The following is a 23754-nucleotide window of genomic DNA, read 5'->3' as shown; positions in this document are numbered from 1 at the left end:
CCCCCCCCCCCCCAGAGCGCCCACGAGGAAACGATCGCATCGCTTCCCGGGACACTCTCGTTCACTGGAAATTACCTGAATCCCTGACTGGAGCACTCTCGTCAATAAAAAATTATCCCCGCATCTCCGCCACCCGGAATGCTTCCGCCCGGCGGAAATTGCCGGCATTCGCATCCTGGATCACTCCCGCCCAGCGTGAGACTACCAACATCCGCCTCTTGCAGCGCTTTCGTCCACCGGACATTACCCTCACCCGCTTCCGGGGCGTCTGTGTCTACCAGAAGTTACCTGTGCCCGCTCACCAGGGTGTCACTGACCTGCACGGGTCGCGTTGGTGCACCGTCGCCTTGCGAGTTGAATGCCACCACCACCACCTCGTAGTTTCTGTCCCGCACCAGATCCTCCAGTACCAGGGCGCGCGCCTGCCGACAAGGGAATGGCAGTGCCGCACCTGTAGCTCAGTGTCGGTGACGGAGTTAGATTCAGCGTCTGTAGCGGAGGGGTCTCGTTAGCAGTGCCGTGCCTGTAACTCAGCGCCAGAGTCAGAATCAGCATCAGTGTCAGAGTCAGAGTCAGAGCCAGATCCAGGGTCAGCGTCAGAGTCAGAGTCAGAGTCAGTGTCGGTGACGGAGTTAGAGTCAGCGTCTGTGACGGAGCGGTCTCGTTAGCAAGAGGGAGCGGTGCAGATTAGGTGGGCATTGATAGAGAAAAGCGCGCTGCAAACCAGACGCGAAGTTTGGGTACCAGTTTCATGGCCTCCGCTAGAGGTCGCATCCAGTCAATGCTGTATTATCGGTTTTCAAAATAGTTGGGATAAGGCTAAGGCGCACGGGTTATCTTGGAAGATAAAACATAAGAGTGATGACGCAAAATTTCAAAAAAAACAAGTCATGTAGTTCTGTGATACAACACGCACTTTACAGGCTAGGACACCAGTCAGAGGCAGGTTTCTAACAGGCTGTCTGGGAATTGACCACAACATTTGTCCCTCGCACGAAGTCTGGTAATGCGGTACGCGACAATCTGATCACACACTCGGAAAGACATATAATCACATAAAAATCTTATTTCTGGCCTAATGATGTGGCTATTTGTCAGACTTACTGCTAAATGAGGCTGATGGGACAGCCGGACATGCCGGTCGCAAAAAACAAAACACAAAAACTGAGCTGAAGCATCTCAAAGAGACAGCCCAGCTGTAAACCAATTATGTAATAGTGCAGGTGACACAGCACTAGCGGCCCTCACGCCTAAGGAAGACGTGCTGGTCCGGCAACACAGCAGCCTCCAGTGGCCATCCTGGACAGTCCACGTAGCTTGCTCTGCCCGACACGCCGGTCAGCTGACAGCAGGCCAAGCAGGGACGACATGGTTCACGAGGGCCGCCGACACGTGAGCTATGAAAACAATATTTGTCGGCTAAGGAGGGCGCGATGCCATAGTGGTTGGCCCGGATAGAGAGGACGCGATGTCATAGTAACTGGTGCGTCCGCAGTGTTGCCAGCTAAAGAGGACACAATGCCATAGTTACTGGTGCGTCCGCAGAGGTGCCCGGCTTAAGAGGACGCGATGTCATAATAAGTGCTGAGTCGGAAGAGCACGACTGCGGTGCCCGGTTCGGAGCTCAGCAATGACGCCCAGCTCACCAGGTATTCTGAGCAGAAACCAGCCAGAGTCACACGCAGAAGCCAACCGTGGAAACCATTTCGAGCAAATCCGTGTGACTAAAATGCAATTGCAGCAATGTTCCCAGGATTGTCAGATTGTTTGCGCGATAATCTCGATTAAATATTTCGGAATTGCACAGGTTCAAACTCAGGTCTTATCCTACAACGTCGAAGAGACTTTCAATTACGTCATCCGCAGCCCAATAGGAATCAGTTGAAGGGGTATTACCGCCAAACAAAGACGTGTAGCTTTGTCGAATTGATCCAACGACTACCACTAACACGAACAAGTCCCGGTGCAATAAAGCCTTGAGGATTCGTGGGGAATGCCTTTCAATGCCCAGCCTTCTCGCGCTGGACCCTGCGTCCAGGGGTGCAGTTTCCATTCTGTTGGGGGGGGGGGGGGCTAGCTTTTTCTCCGATTTTGAGAAGAAAGTGGGCCCAATCCGCGAAGAAACTAATTTGTTGGCATATTGTTGATGTAAGTTTTGTTGTTTTGCACTGCTCACCGCCTCCCACTCCGCTCCAACTTATTTTGAGAAACTTTGTCCCTACCTGCAACCTTTCACCCATTTCACAGCACCGTAAGTTAGCGGCAACCGTCCGCTTTAGAGACCGACCTACAGAGGCCCAGACTGTAGAGACTGGCCTACAGAACCCCGGACTGTAGACACCAGAAGTTTGCGGCAACCGTCCGGTTTAGAGACCGACCTACAGAGGCCCGGACTGTAGAGACTAGCCTACAGAACCCCGGACTGTAGACACCGGAAGTTTGCGGCAACCGTCCGGTTTAGAGACCGACCTACAGAGGCCCGGACTGTAGAGACTAGCGTACAGAAGCCCGGACTGTAGAGACCGGCCTACAGAAGCCCGGACTGTAGAGACCGACCTACAGAAGCCCAGACTGCACAGACCGCCATGCGGAGACCGGCTCATAGAGGCCAAGACTCTAGCGAGCGACCTACAGAAGCCAAAGCAGTCGGTACCGGAGAAACACACGCATATGGGAACAACGACACGGCCACGGTCTCTCTGAACGGGACACAGAAGAGCGACGTAATTCCTACAGCCCTCGTCATTCGCCTAGCTAAACCGTCGTACTGCGCCTGGTGTCCCTATCAGGGAAAGGAACATTTCCGCAGCCAGAGTAATGGCTGATGCCTGGTACCTGTATTTTCACCCTTATCTCCGGAATGTCTCAGAAATTCCATAGACCCCCCCAATAGTTTGAACAGCCTTATGGAGCCTTCAGCCCTCTTTTTGTCCTGTTCGTGGCCGAGATTTATTGTATACCACGATACCTTTGGTTGTTGTTCGTCACTCAATCACGACCTCAGGCTTCTGCTTTGTGCTTAATGACGTCGGCATTTAACACAATCAACTAAAATTATTTTACAACGACCCGCTGTTCAGTTATAGCATGCTTCTCTGACAGAAAATCATATACACAACAGAACAATTTTCAACGCGATTGTTCGAAATAGGCGTTGCATAGCTAGGTGAAAAGCGCCGTGGTCTTAAACTGTCATGCTTCGTACACGACGCACGTCGTTACCACTTACATGTTTTACAAGCCATTCCAGGCAGCACACAAGCCACCCCAGACGATAATCGCTGATGTGCCGCTCGTCTGGGAAAGCTTTCGCGACATTCTCCGTGTCCCGGTCAGCCAGCGCCCTTGCGTGGCCCCAATGCTGCAGTTCCCACAGACCGTCTCTGGGTCGCGCTGGTCGCCCACGCCAGCAGCTGATCCGCTCCCCGATATCCATCCGCACCCGCCCCCGGGCTCTCCGAGCTCGGAGGTCAGACCAGCGCCTGATCCCCAGAGGGATGCTGCCGCAGCTGACGCTGGAGAGCGCCGCGCCACCCATCCGCCGATGCGGCCCCAGTGACGCAACAGCCCCCGCGCAAGAATCGTTACGGAACCCGAGAATTGGCCGGAAGGGCGAGCTTAAAGGTCGCCAGGAGAGGGGGCGCGGAGGCCCCTCCCCCTGCCCACGCTGCCAGGGAGCGGGCCAATGGGCTGAGGCCGGATAGCCAGTGTTGGGCGGACGCTATGCCATCGATGTCGACGAATGGTGGCAATGATTGTCGTTGGACGCGTGGACACATCCATCGACGCAGATAATCTCAATAACATGAAGTATTTCACTACGGTTGATCTGATAACGTGAAGCAATCACAAAGTGTGCTTGATTCGAACGCCAACGCACACGGAGATGACAGTTGGGTAGCCTACAAGACCGATCAGCGTCAGGAATCTGACTCCCCGGTCTCAAGAAGCGATCGCAGATAATCTCACGGCCGCTCCAAATGTTTTTCCATTTCCTCATTGTCCTATTACGCGCAAGCGCGCTTTTGTAGCCGCGCGCGCACACGCACACACACGCACGCACGCACGCGCACACGCACGCACACACACACACACACACACACACACACACACACACACACACACACACACACACACACACACACACACACACACACACACACACGCACACACACACCACAATTCCCTGTTTTCCGCGTAAAAAAGATGTCACCAGTTGGACATCTCAGAAACCCATCTTAATTCATCGCATATTTTCTCCACACAAAAGGCACACAGAGCCGAACGCCGGTATCGAATTAACATTCGACGTGCTCAACTTCCAACACCAGGACAAGAGCCTCGCCGTCAGTCCCAGCCGGCTTCCTCACCTGCACATCCATGACGCTGCTCTCCAGGGCGCCGAGCATCGGTGACGGGAAGTCAGTGAGGGGACGGTACTCCACCCGGTACCCGCCGGTGACGGCGTCACCGCTCCACGCGTTGGGCGCCACCGGCCGCCACTCCACGCGCACAGATGTCGTGGTGATCGGGATGACCTTGACGTCGGTCACCGCCGCGCGCGGCGCTGTCGGCAGTTGCAGAGGTCAGACAGCGGTCACAGCGGCACGGAGTTGAACAGCGCGGGGATCTTGACAACGGTCACGGCAGCACGAAGACGAACAGTCTTGTCGAAAGGTCTTGTCAACGTTACCGGCGGCCACTCCGCCTCGGCACCTTGCAAAGTCAGATAAGGGATGTGGCGTCACGCATGGCGATCACCTTGACTGTGTGACCGTGACGTCCGACCCCACATCCGGTACCCGTGGAAACGGCCAAGGTCGGATAGCGAGCTACGTCCGACAAAGTACCATACGCATGATGCGCTTCATGGTGCTGGTGCTTCATGTTTTGGTAGTTTTTTGTCGCATAGTATTTGTTCTGAATTTTTATTTGAGCGATTTATACCACACGCAGGTACTCATATGCGAGTTTCATTTACAATGTTGCCACTTTCTTTGTAGTCATTTGCTCTCTGCTTCTTCGCTGCTGAACAAATAATATACATGCTATACATACATGCTCGGCAAGCAATATACATGGGAGCACCACAACACGACAGCGCCACTTGGGTGATCGTCACAATCCAAAGTGCAGGCTGGTTTCTTAGTAGCTGAGATCAATGAAATGCATCTAAGTACCACATACTTCACGCGATCTCAACATATTTTACTAAAGATGTCACCCCACCGAGCATGCTTCTGTCTCCCGTAACTGTTAATATGTTACTGCTCGCAAACGTTGACGAAGAAAGAGTGGTCCGTGCTTTTCGGTGTTTAAATATTCCCACCGATCGCCAGCTATCACCTGCACGTTGAGCCTTGTAAGTCGCAAATGGGAATCGCATTTTTCTTATAGCTTTCCGCTCTTCCCAGTTTCCGGTGTTCTGGTTTCCCTCATGCGGTTTATCAACTTTTTTCATCGGGACATGCTCCGTACATCATTATTGCTCAGAAATGAGAAGAGGTATGAAAGACGGCCTTCATCCCACGTTCATGACAATACGAACAATGATGACCACGGTGTTAACTAATATCATGGTTTAGCACATTAATCATAAATGACTCACCACGCTGAATACCATTGTCCAATTAGACGTTTTTGTGATTTGCATTCATGCGTGTTTCAGTTTGGTTTCGTTGCAATCTATTGACATTGCCTACCAAAACTAAGCTGAAATAATGTATCGGAACTGAGCTGAAGTCTGTTCGCGTTTTCTCTCATGCGTAGCTGTCATCGACGTGGTAGTCGGATGCTGGGACCTAGATCACTTTGCTTGCGCCCGTTCTACACTAATACGACCCATAGGATACAAAAATCATTGAGCACAAATACAGCCTTGCAATCGGCGCGTCTTGCCGTAGAGACGCCCAAGTAAGTATGGTGACCCGGGCTGCCTGCGCTCCGCTCCCCCCCCCCCCCCCCAAATCAACCACCGCCGCCCTTCAAATGTACCAGAGCGGAGAGCCGTCACAATTTCTCTCAGGTTATCCCACGCCATGTAACCTCACACGTAACCGTTACCCGGGGTTGGCTCGAAATGTCAGCTGCCTGCCACCAGTACAAACAGTTATTCCTGCAATACCGACGGTGACCTTTCTTGACCTTTCGCCGCGTAACCCACGCCATGGCCAGAGCCGTGAGGTAACATTTAAAGTTCGTCGGTAAGCCGTGAGCGCAATGTCCACCCTCACAGTTGCCTCACCGACAAAAGGTCACCTCGTGCCTCCGAGCCACGACGGCGGCGGATTTCCTGAAAATTCCAATACGATTCCAATACGCATAGTTGCGCAACGACGGCCATATTGAACAATGGAATCGTCGATCGCGTTTCATCGGGACATCCAACCTTTCTACAGCCTTTGCCGCTGTACGTTAGCAAGCAGTAGACACAGAAACTGTGTGGAGAGGGGGCACAGGTGACTTTTATGATGTTTCTTTCCATGCACCTCCATAGGAGTGCTGTTAAGTGTTGGCCGGCGTCAGTGGGAGGGGAGGGAGGCTACCCCTCCCCATCCCCCCACACACTTATCCGCCGACCTTGGTGATCATTCACACGCACAGGCAGGACATTCGTGGAGCGAGCTTCGTTCAATTCTCATTATGGTCAACTGAGACATCACCGGCAGGCCATACAAGCATGTTACACCGTTGTCGGCGTCACCTCCCCAATTCCGACAGCCGCCAACAGTCGTTAAACCCGCCCTTCCCGCACTAGCTTCCAAGCTTTTCGTAAAACGGCCACTTGGGAAGGCCACTTTCGTAAAACGGCCACTTTTTGTAAACGGCCCCATCGGAAGCCATACTCGGTGGAAGAACGGAGTCTGTCGGGGATGGAGTTCTGCGACAACATCGCGGTACGCCTCCGATGTGTGGGCTGACGCGCCGGCGGGTCCAGCTCAGGTCGATAATATGGGCTGCAGAGGAGCCGGGCTGGGAGGCAAGGCGGCAAAGGCTGTAGGTGCAGGGCTGCTCACGGGTACACACCAGCACTAGCCCCCAGGGACGTTAGTGATGGGCTACCTGGTTGCTTTTCAGCCATGCTAATGGCCTTGACAGTGCAGACGCGTCGTGATTTCGGGTGCTGAATCGTTTACTTGCGCAGTGGCAAAAGCACCAGGGGCTTCACGCACGCCCGGAATGGGCCTTCTAGTGACGAAGACATTGATGACAATCTGCTGGCATAGTTATGATTATAGTTCTGTTGACGTAGGTTCTTAAAAATAAGACATGGGCGTACATGGCCAATGCAGCTGATGCCCCCTTAAAACTCAGTCACTAACTAGCATGCGTTCAAAGAAGTGTTAACCCCTTTTGGTCCGGTTTGGTTTGACTTAGAAGTCTGTCGGCCGATACTAGTCCTTTCTTGGCTATGGAATAAAGGATGTGGGTAAATGCTTGCTGGTCGATAACGTGGTCATCGTGCGAGGCCTCCGTCACCGAGTCCTAATCCCGCCGCAGGGACCTTTCTTCGGGGTTGGATGGACGGCGTCGCTGGCGGAGAAGTCAGGGGCCTGCACATCTGCACAACGCCACCCCGCTGACGACCGCTATATGGACTTTTATATATCCCTTTCGCGAGGTAGGTGGGCGGGCACATACATTGGACGCCCGTTGGCGCATGGGCGTACCTCCGGAAAGCACCAATATATGTTCGCCAGCCGGGAGAGGACGAAGTCGGGTGTTTGCGGCTGGGTTACGTGCGGCCGGGTTGTGATTTTAAAAGTGCGTGCAGCATGTCCATGCGGAGTGTAATGCATTTGTGCATACCTCCTCACAACATTTCATAAACGGCGGATGCTGCGAAGCTGCAGTTTCGTAATCCAAAGATCAATGACACCTCTTGCAAGTCAGCTGATCAGTGCATTTAGATCGGGTTTCCGGCCTGATTTACGGCTGTGTCCATTTAGCCCCTCTACCACGTGTCCTCAAGATTGATCACACTTTGGGCACACGACATTCAACTTTTATGTCGCTACTTAAAGCATTGTTAGTCGGACGACGTCATGTTTCGATTTCGATCCCTAAGCAATGAGTGTGTTGGTTCTGCTTCCTGGCCGCATCATGTCGTGGGCCAGCCGTATTTGACGTTAAAGATGATGTTCCACATTTGAAGATTTTGTAGCAGACATCATATGTCATGAAATAGGCTCACTTATAGCTATTGGTATATATAATCGCAGTGCCTCTCTGTTTAGTAATTATGCTCCTCGATACGCCACTGTTTCATTCCGTCATCGCAACATGCACAACATAGATTGAGAGGCAATTGGTGGCCGTTATATCCGGAAATCGCGCTCACAAACACCCGATATGGACAACCCGGCAATAATCGTTTTCTTTTTCTTGATCGCCGCCTGGCCAAGGGAATAGCAGGATTTGAATGAAGTTGTATGGCGTCATGGATGCCCGGGTGGTCTTGAAATAATCTCGGAAAAGTCTGCACACCTTCTCAGGCGTGTAACTAAGAAACCTGAGGAGTTTATATCTAAAGAAGGACAGGGCTGTTAAGTGCATCGAATGATCTTCAAGATGGCCATTTCCGTTCAGAACCCCCTACAATGTAGAACACTTCCTTCAATGCGACGTTCATTCAGGCGCCCTCCCTGGGGTACGTGCATATACTCCAGCAGACATCCGTGTGCTGCCGTTGTCCATGCGTCCTCTCTGGAGACGGAGCGCAGGGCCGCGATCACTAGATCCCAGCTTCGAAGAATATGTCCAATTACGCCACCCTTCACCCCTCCCCTCCCCACCACCTAGTCAGCAAGTCGAGGCGCGCGTGGCACCCGGCGCCAGAAACAATCCGAGTTCAAAGAGCCGCCAGCGAGCGCCAGACGCGAAGAGGTCACCGACGCCACCGCCGGGTCACCGGGGTCGACCAGAGCTGCGGCCAAGGTGCATTTGCGGAGCGGGAAAATTGCCGGCCTGCCCAGGCCTGCCAACTACGGCGATCGACGTTATTGGCATATTCTCGACGCCGCAAGCTGCCAGACGGCTTTAAACGTTGCGTGCACCACTAGTCGTGCCTCGATCTGACGCCAGTCTGTCCAGTTTGCTGAAACTTCAAGGAGCACGGTGTTCGGTGAGCTGTCCGGAGACCTCAGTATGGTACAAAAATGATTAATAAGCAGCTTTTACCTCTACCGATAGCGACGTTATTGCCTGTCGCGCGAAGCGTCCGCGCAGGTTGGGCGGAAATGAAGCGGCCTGACCTGGCCGCACCCGAGGTGGATACGTGTTGGAATGGAGGTGTGATGTACGACCACTAGATCCCGTTTGAGTCCATGTCCATTGCGTGTTGGAATGGAGGTGTGATGTACGACCACTAGATCCCGTTTTTCACGTTCTGAACAGCTGCACTGGAACGCTGGTGGCGTTAAGGCGCTGGAAGGGTACGTGCGCACAAGGTAGGACTGTACAATATGCTCATAAGTCGGAGTGTGTGCGTGCAAAGCACGCCCTCCCCAAAACCACAAGGGAAGTGACTGTGCCTTAGCTTTTCCTGTCCGTCCGGAGCGCGATTCTATTTGGTTAGGCTGTTCTGCGCAACTTGCTTAACCCATGTAGAAATCCTCAACTTTGCTTTTAAAACGCTTTTACCATAACTCGCTCAAGAGAAGTCATAAGATGAACAATACTATCTTAATAATAGTATCATATTCAAATATAATTTGTTTACTCGTTTAATTTCAGTCATCACCAACAAAGCTGCACTCCACTGACATGCGAAGTCGTTACAATAAAATACAATAAATACAAGGCAAACGGAAGTAGGAACAAAATTAAAGGATTACATATCTCAAAGCTGGGTGAGGATGCTTGTCATGAAAGATATTCGCGCTAGCTCTGCTAGCTAAAAGAGCGTTTCCAACGCATGACAGTCTGCAAAACAGACCATTCAGTACAGTCTGCACACGAGCGCCAGATACAACGAGCAGAGTCCGGGCGCGGGTCGATCGAGGCGGCACAAGCAACGGGAAACAGCTCAGCAAGATCTGAGAGTCCAGTTTACCTCGGAAGATGTTTCTCAAAGAGGGTAAGTCGTGCTGCTAGGGGTGGGATTTGGTAATGAAACAGAAAGCTGACATAAGGAGAGCTGTGAGTCCGGAGCATGTGTGAGTAAGTAGACAAATCAGAAACTTGTGCTGCACCCGATCGACACGGAAATTCTGGATACCCAAACAATGCATAATCATAATAATATCATATCAAATATAATAATAATATCATATATTAAATAATGTAATATAAAATCAACATATAATATATGTAGCAATAATAACATAATAATATAAGAAATAATGATATAATATTCGGAATAATACTTTCTGCACCCAAACACCCAACATGCATTATTGTTCAAGTACCCACCACGTCCGCCAGGCATCTCCGATCCGAGACATGTGGCCCACAATCTGGGGTGTTCCTCGCTTGCCCCACAGTGTACACGTCGAAACTACAACCTCACATCCTATGAATCAATCCTCCCCATGCATCTCCCAACGCTAGCCGAGGTGTTTACGAAAGGTCGCAACGGCCGGTCTAGCTAGATCACGTCACTGTCCATATTCTGTTATCACGGGACGCGCAACAAAGGCGGCGGAGACTGCGACGCTGTGACCAGACGAGGCGCTATCACTCACCGGCCGGGTGTGTTTTGACGGAGTCGCTGGGGTCGCTCCAGCCGCTCGGACCCTTGTCATTGGTCGCTTGGATCCGAAACCTGCAAACATGGACGCGCTAACGTCAGGAGCGTGGTGGCATATGCGCGTCAATGACAAAGGAATCGGCGCAACACAGATGACAAGGACGTCACTGCTTGCTTCATTGCAAACATTTTAAATTTATGAAAGCGGCCATGTTAAGAGCCAACAGAGGATAATTGAAAAGGTTCGGTCATGATCAAGGACGCCCCACCAAGACGGGGGGCGGGGGGGGGGGCATAGGAGTTTTGGCCTCCTTGAGCCGCGAGATTTACAATAGATGCTGAACGATTTCGCAGAAAGTCGTTGCAAATTATCGAAGTTCAGAGAGGGCCTGAAATTTCCCTCGCCTTCCCTTTAAGGAGATTTCTGAGGAGCTTCATGCCTGGTCGTGATCTGCAGCTTTCCATTTCAAACAGCCAGCGGTAGCTTCTTACTTGCATAATCTATTATTTGCCGTCACACAAACATGTGTGATTTATTCCACGTACTACTTTCCAGCATGTGCCCGCGTACGTCCCCTGGGCAGCATGTACATACCGATGCTTTACCAAACAAATCGGTCCTCACAAGATACTTACACTTACAAGATACTTGCAAGATACAAGATCGCATTCGTAGGCAGGCTCCTTGCTAGAATGATGACATCTCGCAGCACACGTTTCCGCCGAGAACCTGTTGCTTAATTTATGTGCAATCAATCAATTATCGTACGCGAGATGCGGATGCGTGGTACTCTGAAGAACTTCGATGGGACGCCTCCCGTACGTGGGCTATAAACAGGGAAGTTTAGAAGAATACTTGTTTGAGAAATGTGCGTGTTGTCAGTTCTATCTGTTTCAAGAGATCGGTGACTCTTTTCGGAAAAGGTGTGCCTATCCCAACATTGATCCGTTATTCATAAGACAGTCCTTGGTAAGAATGGGTGTGAAAGTTCCGTTCAACTAATCGCACTATCTCCTTATTGTCCGCCTGCTTTATCAGCAATGTGTCCTAGGGGTGCTCGCTCCGCTTATATGAAAACAACTCAGGGCCAACTGTTGATTGGCACTCTACTCCGCATATATTCCAGAAGAGGCCGCAGAATTTCTGGGCCCGTCGGCTGCACATTGTCATACAGCCAAGAAATGTCTGCAGAGCGAAGAAACACCGTCGTATAAAAACCGCCATTTGTTACGGAAATGCCACCGCGTTTTACATTTATGCAAATGCGAATGAATTGTTAACTAAATCCAGAATTGCAAAAGACGTTTACCTTTCATTACAAAGCTTGCTTTGCAAACCATAACTCTTATAAAATTAAGCAGAACGGTTTAAGAAGCACCAGCGTGAAGGGAATAATGCTGGCAGGGCCACCGAACAATGCCAGTCTCCGTTGAAGGACACCCAGCCGGTACCGGGTCCACACAGCACGCGCTCCTGAGGTACTCCACGTGCAACTGTTACGGTTGCTACACCTCTAACAATGGACACACCTATTGCTCATTACCCGCACCACAAAAGGCGCCCCACATCGCTGTCATGGAAACGATATTTATTCGCTCGTTATACGTCAGATCATATTCCAAAAAGTGTGGCGATGGCGGCAAAGGTACAAAGTAGAGCATTGCTTATTACGTCGATAAGGCCCGGAAAGTCGTTTGCTGTCGCTGATTCAAAGGTCACCTTCCACCCTTGGTTGAGGGTAACATGTTAACATGACATTGACGTACGTCAACGGAGGAATATCACGAGGTCGCCACGACAAATAAAAACTGTAAGGTTATTCCCGGAAGCTTTTTTCTGATGAAATAAAAACAGCAATGTCCTAGACATCCTAGCCCCGTCAACTGATCACACCTCGACGTCCCGCTTCCAGACGGCACTTTGGATCACAGGCAATGCATTATCATGCCAGCTGAGAATGGCGGCCATTTAAATTCCGACATATCGTGCCCCAGTGATCCTCAGGGACACAAATCTAAATGAGGCAGACCATCTCAGCTACAACCAAAACAAAAGTGACCTTCGGTGCTTTGTTTCTTAAGAGCTCTGCATTAGTTCTTTTCGAGACGCGACGCAATTTTCCCTCAAAAGGCCCAAGTAGGACTGGAATAAGGTCGGCGAAGGAATACGCACGTTAGATTTGGGCAGGGGAAGCAAGAAAACCTCGGCCAAACTGGCCAAACGCCGAACTACAAACCGAAATAGATCACAGTTGTCAGTGTGGATCTATTGACGAAGATTCCCTAACAGCTCCATATGAATGATATGAATGAGAAGCACAAAGATTTCGCTTAATGGTGGCCGCCAAAAGCATTGAGAGAGCGGTAAACAAGGTTGAGTCATTAACCCCACTACATATGGATAAATGTCTGCCCGATGTCTGGGCGCACCAGTGTCCCGATGCATAACAAACTTGGTGTTTTTCCATCAATTTATGATCAGTTCATTGCATTCGCGAATAATTCGAGCAAACAGGTCATGGTTTGAATCGGTTCAACTGAAATAGAAGTATGAATGAAATTTCAAAACATGACAACAACACGACCACATCCGTACTTTTCAACCAACCAGTCGTTCACACAACTTCGTCCAAAAACAAAACAATCAATCAAAATCTAAATCTTCAAAACATGGCACAAAACGTCAAGCAAGCAATGATTACGTAGCAGGACCGCCCAAATCCTCCAGTTTGGTATAAAACTCGTCTAAGTTTGGTATAAAACTCGTCTAAGTTTGGTATAAAACTCGTCTAAGTTTGGTATAAAACTCGTCTAAGTTTGGTATAAAACTCGTCTAAGTTTGGTATAAAACTCGTCTAAGTTTGGTATAAAACTCGTCTAAGTTTGGTATAAACTCGTCACGGGCGCGCGAGGTGGTGACGGTCGGCGACATGCGGCTCCAGGATCAGGCCAATCGATACGAAAGGCTCTGCGTGCCACCCACAGACGAAGAGCTGGCAAATCAAGGGCACCCGTTCCTGCCGTCCGGATAGCATGCTGGCACACAGCGGTACGTGGGGTGAACGGGGGCCAGGTCACCACCGCAGTCCGCAAGTAGTTAAGAGCCATAACTAAAGCGACGCCGCCACAGTGGGTGATGAGGTCAAGAATGAGCCCAGCATTTGAACATCCGCCGCCACTGAATTGTACCGTCGAAACTCGGTGACAATCCTAGCGGTGAAGTTCATCACCCATTGCACTTTGTTTACATGATACACTGCACCCCAAGCCAAGACTGAGAAGAAGTGCGAAAGATAAGGGAAAACATGTGACTGGATGAGGCATTTACGAACCCTGGGCGTAAGGAAGTAACGAATTTTGTACTAGCTGAAAAGGATGGAGTTACATTTGGACAACATGGAAGATATGCATCTTTCAAGCCAGGGTACTTTTTACAGTATCCTACAGCATCGTCATGGACAGCGAAGGGCTGAGTTTATGCCCCGCAATGTCATGGCGAAAGGATGAGGTTTTCTTCAGAGGGTGTGAAGTCCCAAAAAGGAGAAGAGTTGTTTTGGTGTGCTTTTTTAAGGGGGTTATATATGAAGTGGGATTGAATCACTCGGATGGTTGTTTCCTGTCGAGGTATCAAAGCGGACAGTTGGTCTGGAGGAGCGAAGCCTGGCAGTTCGGTATCATTGGCATAAGAAGCTAGACATCCATGAGGGAGTCAAGATGTAGGTCGTTCGCGAAGATGCTGAAGTGGATAAGGCCGACCAAGGACCCTGAGGGACACCGTGAGCCAGCGGAAGAGAGAGAGAGAGAGAGAGAGAGAGAGAGAGAGAGGGAGACGACCGCCTCTCGCCACCTGCCATCGACCAGCAAGGTAGTTTTCAAGCCTGTTCGGATCAATGCCATACCACTGCAGTGTTGTCAGAAGGATGCCATGATCAGCACTATCAAACACACGGGTGACGGCGACAATGCACCCAACGTCAATCCCACGTATCGCCCGCTCAAAGTCATCGACCAGGGCGTTCTCTGTTCAGTGGCAAGGGTCTTGCAGCAATGCCAACCAATTAATGAGAAAATAAGACAGCATCTGGATGCCAGCATCCATGCGTTTTTTTCTCTCTACTATCCTGCATATATGCAGGGCAAATATAGTAATACAATATCCTGCATCTATGCAGGGTGATAGATGCCTGGCAGCCTGGATCTATGCAGCCCTTAAGATCTGAGAAACACGCTCGACAATGTAACCGAAAATGAAAAATATCGATGCAGGCGCCGACGGCGCGCGCTTGGCTCCGTCCAGCCAGTTTGGCGGGAATTTTAGTTTGAACACTCACCGGTAGGTGGTGAACGGCTTCAGGTTGAGGACGGTGTAGGCAGTCACCATCGGGTCCACCCGCAGCGGGTGCGTCTGCCAGCTGCCCCCCTCCTCCTCCGTCTGCACCGTGTAGTACCTGCGGCGCAGATGACGCGGTGGTTATAACGTCGAGGTCCAGGCTAAGCGCCTGGGTTCGATTCTTGACAAAGGAAGCTTTCACTGGGGTCCGTTTCCGCCAGTTGTGACCGAGGGTGCTTCGGTACATGACATGTGTCGACGGATCGACAACACAGCATCCGTTGGTGAACTGCTGAGACACATTCCTGAATAGATACCATAACGCCGCGCTGTCTGCCGAGGCTCAGGAGCCAGCACGCGCCGCGCCGCTCGCGGGGAAGCGGCACAGTCGGTAGAGCACCGCGTTCACAACCGTACGCACCGGGTTCCAATCGCACGAGAGGCAGCGACATAGTCATCTGCGGAGGGCACTGGGCGTTCATCCTGTGGATCCAGACTGCCTGCGTTTGCCACCAGACGACGCGAGCATTCGTCACCGCGAGCCAATCAGCAGCCGCGTTACATCAACGCCCGCGCCATCTCGCCTCCCACGCGTCTTTACCTACCCGCCCAAAGCTCGTAAGCCTTTCGCCCGCACGCGTGTGCGTGTGCGGCCGCGCGCCGCGCGCCGCCCCACCTGAGCGGGGCGAAGCCGTCGCGGCCGGGGGTCCAGGAGAAGGTGATCCGGTCGCTGAGCACCTGGCTCTGCGACACCTGCGGGGCCGACGGCGGCTGCGGCGCCTCCCGGTTGCTGGTGGTGTAGACGAGTGCGCGCGCCACCTGGCCCCAGCCGAGCCGGGTGCGCGCCGAGATGAGGAACATATAGGACTGCTCCGGCTGGAGACCCGTCGCCCTGCGGCGGTGGATGTGCCTGTGAGTCCGTCGGTTGATGAACGCCAAGTCGGTCGGTTAGTCAACGCCGAGTCTGTTGGTTAGCGAACGGCGAGTCCGTCGGTCAGCGAACGCCGAGTCCGTCTGCTAGTGCGCGCCTGGTGCGTCGGTTAGTGAGCGTCGATCCTGTTGGTTAGTGGGTGTCGTTTCCGTCGGTTAGTTAACATCGAGTTCCGCAACACGTGCGAGGGCACCTGTTTGAGAACAGTGCCGCTAAGGCGGTGCGTTGGTGACAGGGTCCGTTAATGGATGCCGAGATCAGGAGCGCAAACGACGCCGAGATTAAGACCGATCAGGCCCAGGGGTGACATATTCCAGGGCCAGTAAGAGCGGCGCGCTGCTCCACACTACTGGCCCAGCGCACCGCGGCCCTGCCACGGCTCCACTTCTCTTTGTTCCCTCAATTCCATCCTTTCCTTCTTCTTCACCTGCCCACATTTACCCCTAATTCATCTACATTGTTAAGTTATGGCATACTCAGTTTAGCCAGGCGTAAAAATAACAAACAAAAAACAAACAACAGACGCATCGCGAATTAACACTGTCATGTCTCTACACACATGAAAATCGCCACCAGCAGTGTCATTTCTGCTTTCAAAATACGAGTTACGTATGCGGTGGCGTCCAAAACCAACAAAACAGCAAATCCAGCGTCGCAGCGTCGCCGCGCTCCGTGCCGCCAGCTCCAGCTCACTTGTAGGTGCGGTCCTCCGGAGCGAGCTCGTGGGTGATGTTGATGTTGGTGCTGTCGGCCGGGTGGTAGGTAACCTTGTAGGCCAGCAGCACTCCGTTGGGCTCGGCCGGCAGGTCCCAGATGACGCGGGCAAACGTGTAACTGACGTCCGGGAAGCTCACGTTGGACGGCACGCCGGGAACTGAGGAGGTCAGAGGTCAGAGGCTCGGCGGAGGCCAAAGGCAATGGTCAGGGACCCGGCTGAGGCCAGGCAAAGGCCAAAGTCCTAAGGCAAGCGGATATCAGAGATCGCAAACCAAGCGGCGGGTCAGTGGGGATAGGTCAGGCGCATCAGCAAACATAAGCCAGGCAGAGGTCGGAGGGCAGACGGGGTCAGTGTGTCAGAGGTCGCCACTCGATTCGCAGAGGGCACAGCAGGTGTGAGACATCCGGCAATTGTAACGCCGGTGGCCGTAATTGTCACAAGAAACCAGGGTGTCATATGAGGTACTCGTACTCCCCTCCACACAATCTACCGCGCCCACCGCGATCCACCTCTGCCCACCACAGTCCACCTCTCCAACTCCTCCCCGCAATTTACCTCTCCCAACCACAATCTACCTCCCCGAGCACAATCTACCTCCCCTAGCGCAATCCACCTCTCCCCACCGCGGTCTACCGCTCACCGTCGTCGAAGGTGCGCACGGTGACGGGCGGTACGCTGAGAGCACCGTCGCCCAGGCGGGTGCGACCCAGCACCTGCACGCTGTACTTGGTGAACTTCCTCAGCTCCGTCAGGGTCGTAGTGTGGGTCTGGTTTCCCTCAATCATCTTATACTGAAACAGAGTGGCTCCATAAACGTTGCGAATACTGAACTAAGGCAAAGCAATTCCGGCCAGGGGCAAGTCGGCAGCACGAGTCGCTTTGCTATTTTCAGCCTTCCGGTTTTCCTTCCGGCTTTTACACAAGCCTCTTATTACTTCCGTTGGGAGGCGGTAGGGGGGGGGGGGGGGGGAGACAGAATGCCGGAGAATCTCAAGCAGAGCACCACGTGAGGTAGTTAAGTCTTTTGTGGAATCGCTGCTCTGTTCGTCACGAAAACGTTCATTTGTATGTTGGGCGATGCGCTTCATGAAAAAATACCAACTGATCCAATTACGGTGGCGAGTTCTCAGATGTTTCCACATGCACTCATTTCGGGAGGAAATTAGCATAATACGTATACAAAAAAGGCTTTCTGGAATAAAATAAACTCAATACAAGGGTGCTGTCATATCGCATGATGATGGTGAAACGCATGATGAAAACTCGGAGCTTACCACAATCATGACGGTCTTGAGACTGACCTTGACCGAGCCCCGAGACTGACCTTGAACTCAGTGTCCTTGAAGCCATAATACACCTTGTAGCCCTCGATGATGCCGTTGCGCTGCAGCGGCAGGATGTCCCCCCAGCTCACGACAACGGTGGTGGAGGAGGTAACGTTCGCCTGGACGTCTTCTGGCCCTGCCCCCGGCACTGTCGACGGCACGCGGGGTCAGGGTCAAACAGTGTGGAATTTACACGGTGCAGACGTTTTGTGGTGAGCAGGTCATACGGTGCCGTCATTGCGCGATGCGGAGATCGTGTAGTATGGCAACTGAAAAAAAACATTGAAGTTGGGAGTTCTCATTCAGACAATGATCTTGATTTTGCTCAGAGAATGCCCATTTATGAGTCTTCCTATCAAATGTAATTATCAGACCGGGTCATGCCCCCCCCCCCCCACCCAGATACTAATCTTACCCATCCAGTGCTGACTTGTCTCCACCTATCTCCAAGACGTGGTCATACTTATGAACGGTATACAGTTCACACGGTGTCAATTTTGTACAGTGCGAAGCACGCAGTTACGCCGTGGCAGTATAACCTGCTGAGGTCAGAAAAGGTTGAGTCCAATGGGTGCAGCGATCATAGTGAGACGATGCAATCATTTTGTAGAAAACATGCAAAGTACAGGTCGCATAGCGTAAACATGCGGTGCATAACATCGCACACTGTGCAGGTCATACAGAGCAAGGTTATACAACGGGTGACGTACCTTGTAATCGTCACACTGCAAGGGTCATACAACACATGCGGCACACAGGTCTCAGCGCATCGAGGTCAAATGGTGAGGAGATTACAACGGGGCGAAATCGCACAGTGAATATGTCACACAATACGAGCCATACAATGTCAGCGCCACTATATGGAAATAGTGGGAGGTCAAACAGTGCGGAGGTCACGCACTTAGGAAGCGCGCCGCCGCGAGGGAGTACGGCGCCGACGCCAGTCACCACCACGTCCTCGCGCCGACTCGGACGACTCCGAGTCATCGCGCCGACCCACCTGACTCGCGAGTGCGCTCTACGACCGGCGCGCTCGGCTCGCTGCTGCCCACGTCGTTGTAGCTCTGCACGATGACCTCATAGCGCACGTACTCCTCCAGCTGGTCGAGCGCGAACGAGTTGGCGTTGCGGTCTGCCGACACCGGGGTGCGAGGATCAGCACCCGCCACGGCAGCACCCGCTCGGGGTACGGCAGCCGGCTGGTGTCGGGGTACGGCAGTCAGCTGGTGTCGGGGTACGGCAGTTGGCTGGTGTCGAGGTGCGTCAGTCGGCTGGTGTCGGGGTGCGGCAGTCGGCTGGTGTCGGGGTGCGGCAGTCGGCTGGTGTCGGGGTGCGGCAGTCGGCTGGTGTCGGGGTGCGGCAGTCGGCTGGTGTCGGGGTGCATCAGTCGGCTGGTGTCGGGGTGCGGCAGTCGGCTGGTGTCGGGGTGCGGCAGTCGGCTGGTGTCGGGGTATAGCAGTCGGCTGGTGTCGGCTGGTGTCGGGGTACGGCAGTTGGCTGGTGTCGGGGTGTGGCGCCGGGCTTCGACCGCCGGCCTGGCCGCAGGAGACGGGGGGAAGCGGGGATAGTGGGGAGGCGCCGGCTGGGAGGGGACGGCAAGGAAGCAGTCAGGTGGGACGGGACGATGGGGAAACGACCGAGTGGAAGAGGACGGTGGGGAAGCGGTCGGGTGGGAAGATGACAGCAGGGAAGGGGTCGGGTGAGAGAGAACGGAAGGGAAGTGGCCGGGTGGGAGAGAACGGAAGGCAAGCGGCCGGGTGGGAGAGAACGGAAGGGAAGCGGCCGGGTGGAAGGAGGCGGCAAAGATGCAGCCGAGTGAGATGGGATGATCGAGAAGCGGCTAGGTGTGTGTGTGTGGGGGGGGGGGATATTGAGGAGGCGGCCGGGTGGGAGGGGCGGTGAGGAAGCGGTCGGGTGGGAGAGGTAACTCTGGTAGGGAAGCGTGCTAGCTTACCGACGGTATTGAAACACGCAAGGGCAAACAGAGGTTGCCAACGAACACAGTAAAGCTGATCACGCATGGTCTTAAAGAGATGTGTTAATCCACCGAACCAACTAACCGGATGCTTCTGTCATTAACTAGTCCAATAATTGCTAGATAGTGAAAAATTGAGAAAACTTTAGTGATATGGTGGTGATGCGATCATCAAATGTGCTGAATCGTCAGGGCTTATGCTCATTAGTCACACGAAATCACATCTACTAGGCCGCACCAACATGTTCATAGCAAACTGCAAGGGAAGATCTAGCTCTGGATTGACTAGAGTGTCTGGGACTAGCCAGTCGACGCAAAATAGTATTGTCACCAGATGTTGAGCTCGCAATGCTCTTTATGGGCCGAATGATCTCCAGCGTTCACTGTCCAGCGTTCACTGCACCCAAGCCAGAAGTAAAGGATTTCCTCCACGATGTAGCATATGCTTCCACGCAGTACTACGCATGCTGTTCTTTTCTGCTGTTTCATCCCCATCCCCCCCCCCCCCAAAGGCACGGTATCCGTAGCGGTGCGCGGTGAGCTTACGAATGCACGTTCGTTGGGCGTCAGAAACGAGGCCGACAGTGCATGAGGTTTCCAACTGAGCAGCCCGAGTTCGAATCCTACGCAAGGCGTTACGTTAATATTTCCCCGGCCCGGTGCGAGGTCACCGGAAGCCACATTAAGGCCACCGCAGCGGCGCGTCGCCACGCGGTCAGACGGTTGTACGGTCCCACCTTGGCGGCGCTCCAGAGATGGCGCGCGCCCTGGCCCCATAACCCGGCGATGGGGTAATAGCGAGTGATGAAGTAAAGTCGGAGCACCATAAACCCCGCCAGTTTATAGTGCTCAGCAAAAGCACCTTCAAACAGTCGCCAAATCGACTGCGCCAGTTGGACACAAACGTCGCCTCAGCTCCAGACCTGGCCTGGACGTCACACGTGCCACCAGCTGACGTGCAGGAGCTCCTGCATACGGCCGCACTGCTGCCCTACTGACTCATAATCAGGGGCATATCCAGAAAACCACTGAGGTGGAGCATCATCCGAAATTCCGCACCAAACAGCTAGATATGTAAACAGAGATAACTAAAGCAAACAACATACACCACAAATCATGCGTACTTCTCCAGCGCACTCCGCCTGAGTTCGTTCACAGCAACGCCGCTGACAAGGAAACCCCTATGGCCATTGTGCCTAGCAAAAATCCTCATAAGCCCAGTTGGGATGGCAACAGCCGCCAAGCTCGACTGGAGCCGCGTGTGGTAGGCCTATGATAAGCCAGGCGACTGCGGAGCGCTCGCTCAATTCCGTCGGAAGTGGACGAGGTCGTCTGTTTACTGGCGCGCTCTTGGGTGGGGGGGGGGGGGGGGGGATTATGAGCTGAGCTGGTCTTTATCTTTCCGAGAGCCAGCAGGGCCGGGCTTCCAATCCAGACATTATACGTCATCGGAACCGGGCATAAGGTTCTCAGTGGTTGAAACACCGCCACTAGGTAACGGGGAGCTGGGAAAGAATGATCCCTACAGTTACTGATTTGCTATTATTGTACCTTTTACAAAAGGTACAGTTTAGTATACGTATAAAGGTATAGGTACAAAAGGCCCAGTTTGGATGGCAAAAGTCGCCAAGCATTGGCGACTCAGGAAGAATCTACCTGTATCAAGCATTTTTGGTACGTAAATAAGTGTTACTGAAAAACGATCGTCATACTTATCTAAATCAATGGACACCCAAATTGTGCTGCGCTCCACATTAACCAAAGCCCACAAACGCACGCCTTGTGCGGCTACTGATAACTCCCACATAAGGGACTCGAGCCGACACATTCGGCAAGTGACCTCAGCTGCCACCGGGACCCACCCTCGATCGAGATGGTGTCGAGTCGCGTGCGACTGGCGTCCTCGCTCAGCCGCCGGAACGAGACGTTGTAGCCCCGTGGCACGCCGTACCACTCCAGCTGCTGCAGCGGCTGTGGCGAGGGCAGACACCGGCGTCAGCGCGGACAGCGAACGCGTCAGGGACGCGCCGGTCATTGGAGGGTGGGGTGGGGGACGTGCTCCTCTCTTGTTTATGACAGGGTTTTAGGGGCGTGGTAACTGCAGTGGCTTTTGTGCCAGGTGTCCCTTTCCCCCAATCTTGGAGAGGCATTAGCTCCATGATGTGGCCAAATTGATGACGGACTACTCCCGCCACAAATATAGTTCGAGAGTTGTCCCGCCGCTGAAAGACACAGGAATGTGAAATGTTAAGCCCATCCGGGTGACCTAGCCAGTGGAGAACAAACAGAAGGGGCCGCGCATCAAGTGTACCCACAGCCACGATTAACAAATGAATATCTAACCGGCTTCAATAAATTAGTGTCACCCCTCCTGGCGATCCTGTCAAAGAAACAAGCTTCCAATGGGCATGACAGAGTGGGCACTGCTGGCACTATACGACGTCCCTACCAACGAGTGTTCTTCACGCCTTACAGTGCAGAGTCTCAAACACAGAGCGCCGGGGGAATGAAGCGGTCATAGGCAAAATCGCATCAACGAGAAGTAGCCAGCGTAGGCCGCATCAATACAGAGCACTCATCCGAACAACATTGGTAGGCCTTATCCAGGCTGGCGTAAGCTGCCACCAGGAATACACAGCAAGGTATGCCCCCAGTAAAACCACTCCCGGTGAGTACTTCCTGTCGCCTACACAGATGCGGTTAAAACAGCGGGGCCGGCAGATTAGTCATGGACCAATAGCATTGCTGTCGTGACAATGGCACAGCGTAATATGTGATGCTCCATAATTGTGCGTTGTAACTGCACGGGCTCGGGTCAGCACACCCGAACAGAAATAACGCCACAGCGTCTCAGACCTGATGTTGCTATGAGCCTGATGAAACAAACAGGCAACTGTGCTACGTGTCAGGCCACCAATTAATACGGGCATTGTAAATATCAAGTATGATACACCTGACATGCCCCGTGCTGTTCATGTCAATCCCCCCACTGCTGAAGAGGCGCTAAAGCAAACTGTTCGGCCTATTGGGCGGCTCATGGGCTACCCAACTTATGCGGCGAAAACCAGTAGAAGAAGCAAACCGAAACAGCTCGTGGAGGAAATCTCGCGCTTTTATCAGCAATAAAACTTAATCATTAGACTTCTCCTTACATGAAGCGATGACAAAGGGCCCGCTAAGACATGCCCGACAGTATGATATGACACAATATGACAACACACGTCACAGTACTGAGGATCGCGCAGCCCACAGCCAGCCGACCTTCGGGCGCCGGCACTCTGCCGCCCTCACTCACAATCCATCCAACGCGCAGACTGGTGGCGGACAGGGCCCGCACTGTGACGTTATGAGGCGCGTGCGCTGGAGGCGCCTGGATAGTCTGGAACTCCTGGGTCGGCTCGGAGGGGCGACTGGCTCCTGGAACAAGACACCAGCGCCCGTGACAGCGCGCTCCAGTTCACGGGAAGCCACACGACAAGCCGGCCATCGTTAGCGGTCATGGGCTGGAAACAAAGCTCACTTCGTAGTCGAAGGCATTTCAGATAAAGGCTGTACAGGAGTCCAGCTGTAGCCCAAAATATTGTCCAAATCAATCAGCTTTTATTTAAGGCTAACAACCGCCTTGGAGGTTGCACAGAACAAATATACTAAATAAACGGTTAAAAGCAAACCAAAACTCACGACTCATACAAACCCACGCAGTCTGACCCGGCCCAGCCTGCTCGTTGTTAAGTGTTGCCAGCACCCCTCTCCTCTCCCCTCAGTCGTGACGCAGCGCAAGGGAC

The 23754-nt window shown here is 52.8% G+C and overlaps 1 protein-coding gene across 1 annotated transcript in view; it reads right to left on the bottom strand.

Moving 5' to 3' along the window:
* Window positions 1-317: 317 nt before the first annotated feature.
* The window catches only part of sdk (sidekick cell adhesion molecule), a gene marked incomplete at both ends in the record, with an annotated part of 36386 nt that continues 12949 nt past the window's right edge, over window positions 318-23754 (bottom strand). Inside the window, 11 exon segments of the mRNA XM_037237990.1 lie at window positions 318-422; window positions 4371-4567; window positions 10686-10765; window positions 15022-15138; window positions 15697-15912; window positions 16645-16825; window positions 17310-17460; window positions 17994-18142; window positions 18995-19126; window positions 21832-21940; window positions 23265-23386. Of these exon segments, the coding sequence (XP_037093885.1) occupies window positions 318-422; window positions 4371-4567; window positions 10686-10765; window positions 15022-15138; window positions 15697-15912; window positions 16645-16825; window positions 17310-17460; window positions 17994-18142; window positions 18995-19126; window positions 21832-21940; window positions 23265-23386 (1559 nt within the window).

The sequence above is a fragment of the Pollicipes pollicipes genome, unplaced genomic scaffold (assembly GCF_011947565.3).
Source record: "Pollicipes pollicipes isolate AB1234 unplaced genomic scaffold, Ppol_2.1 Scaffold_7262;HRSCAF=8765_pilon_pilon_pilon, whole genome shotgun sequence".
NCBI lineage: Eukaryota > Metazoa > Arthropoda > Thecostraca > Pollicipedomorpha > Pollicipedidae > Pollicipes > Pollicipes pollicipes.
This window is presented reverse-complemented; position numbering and strand designations above follow the sequence as displayed.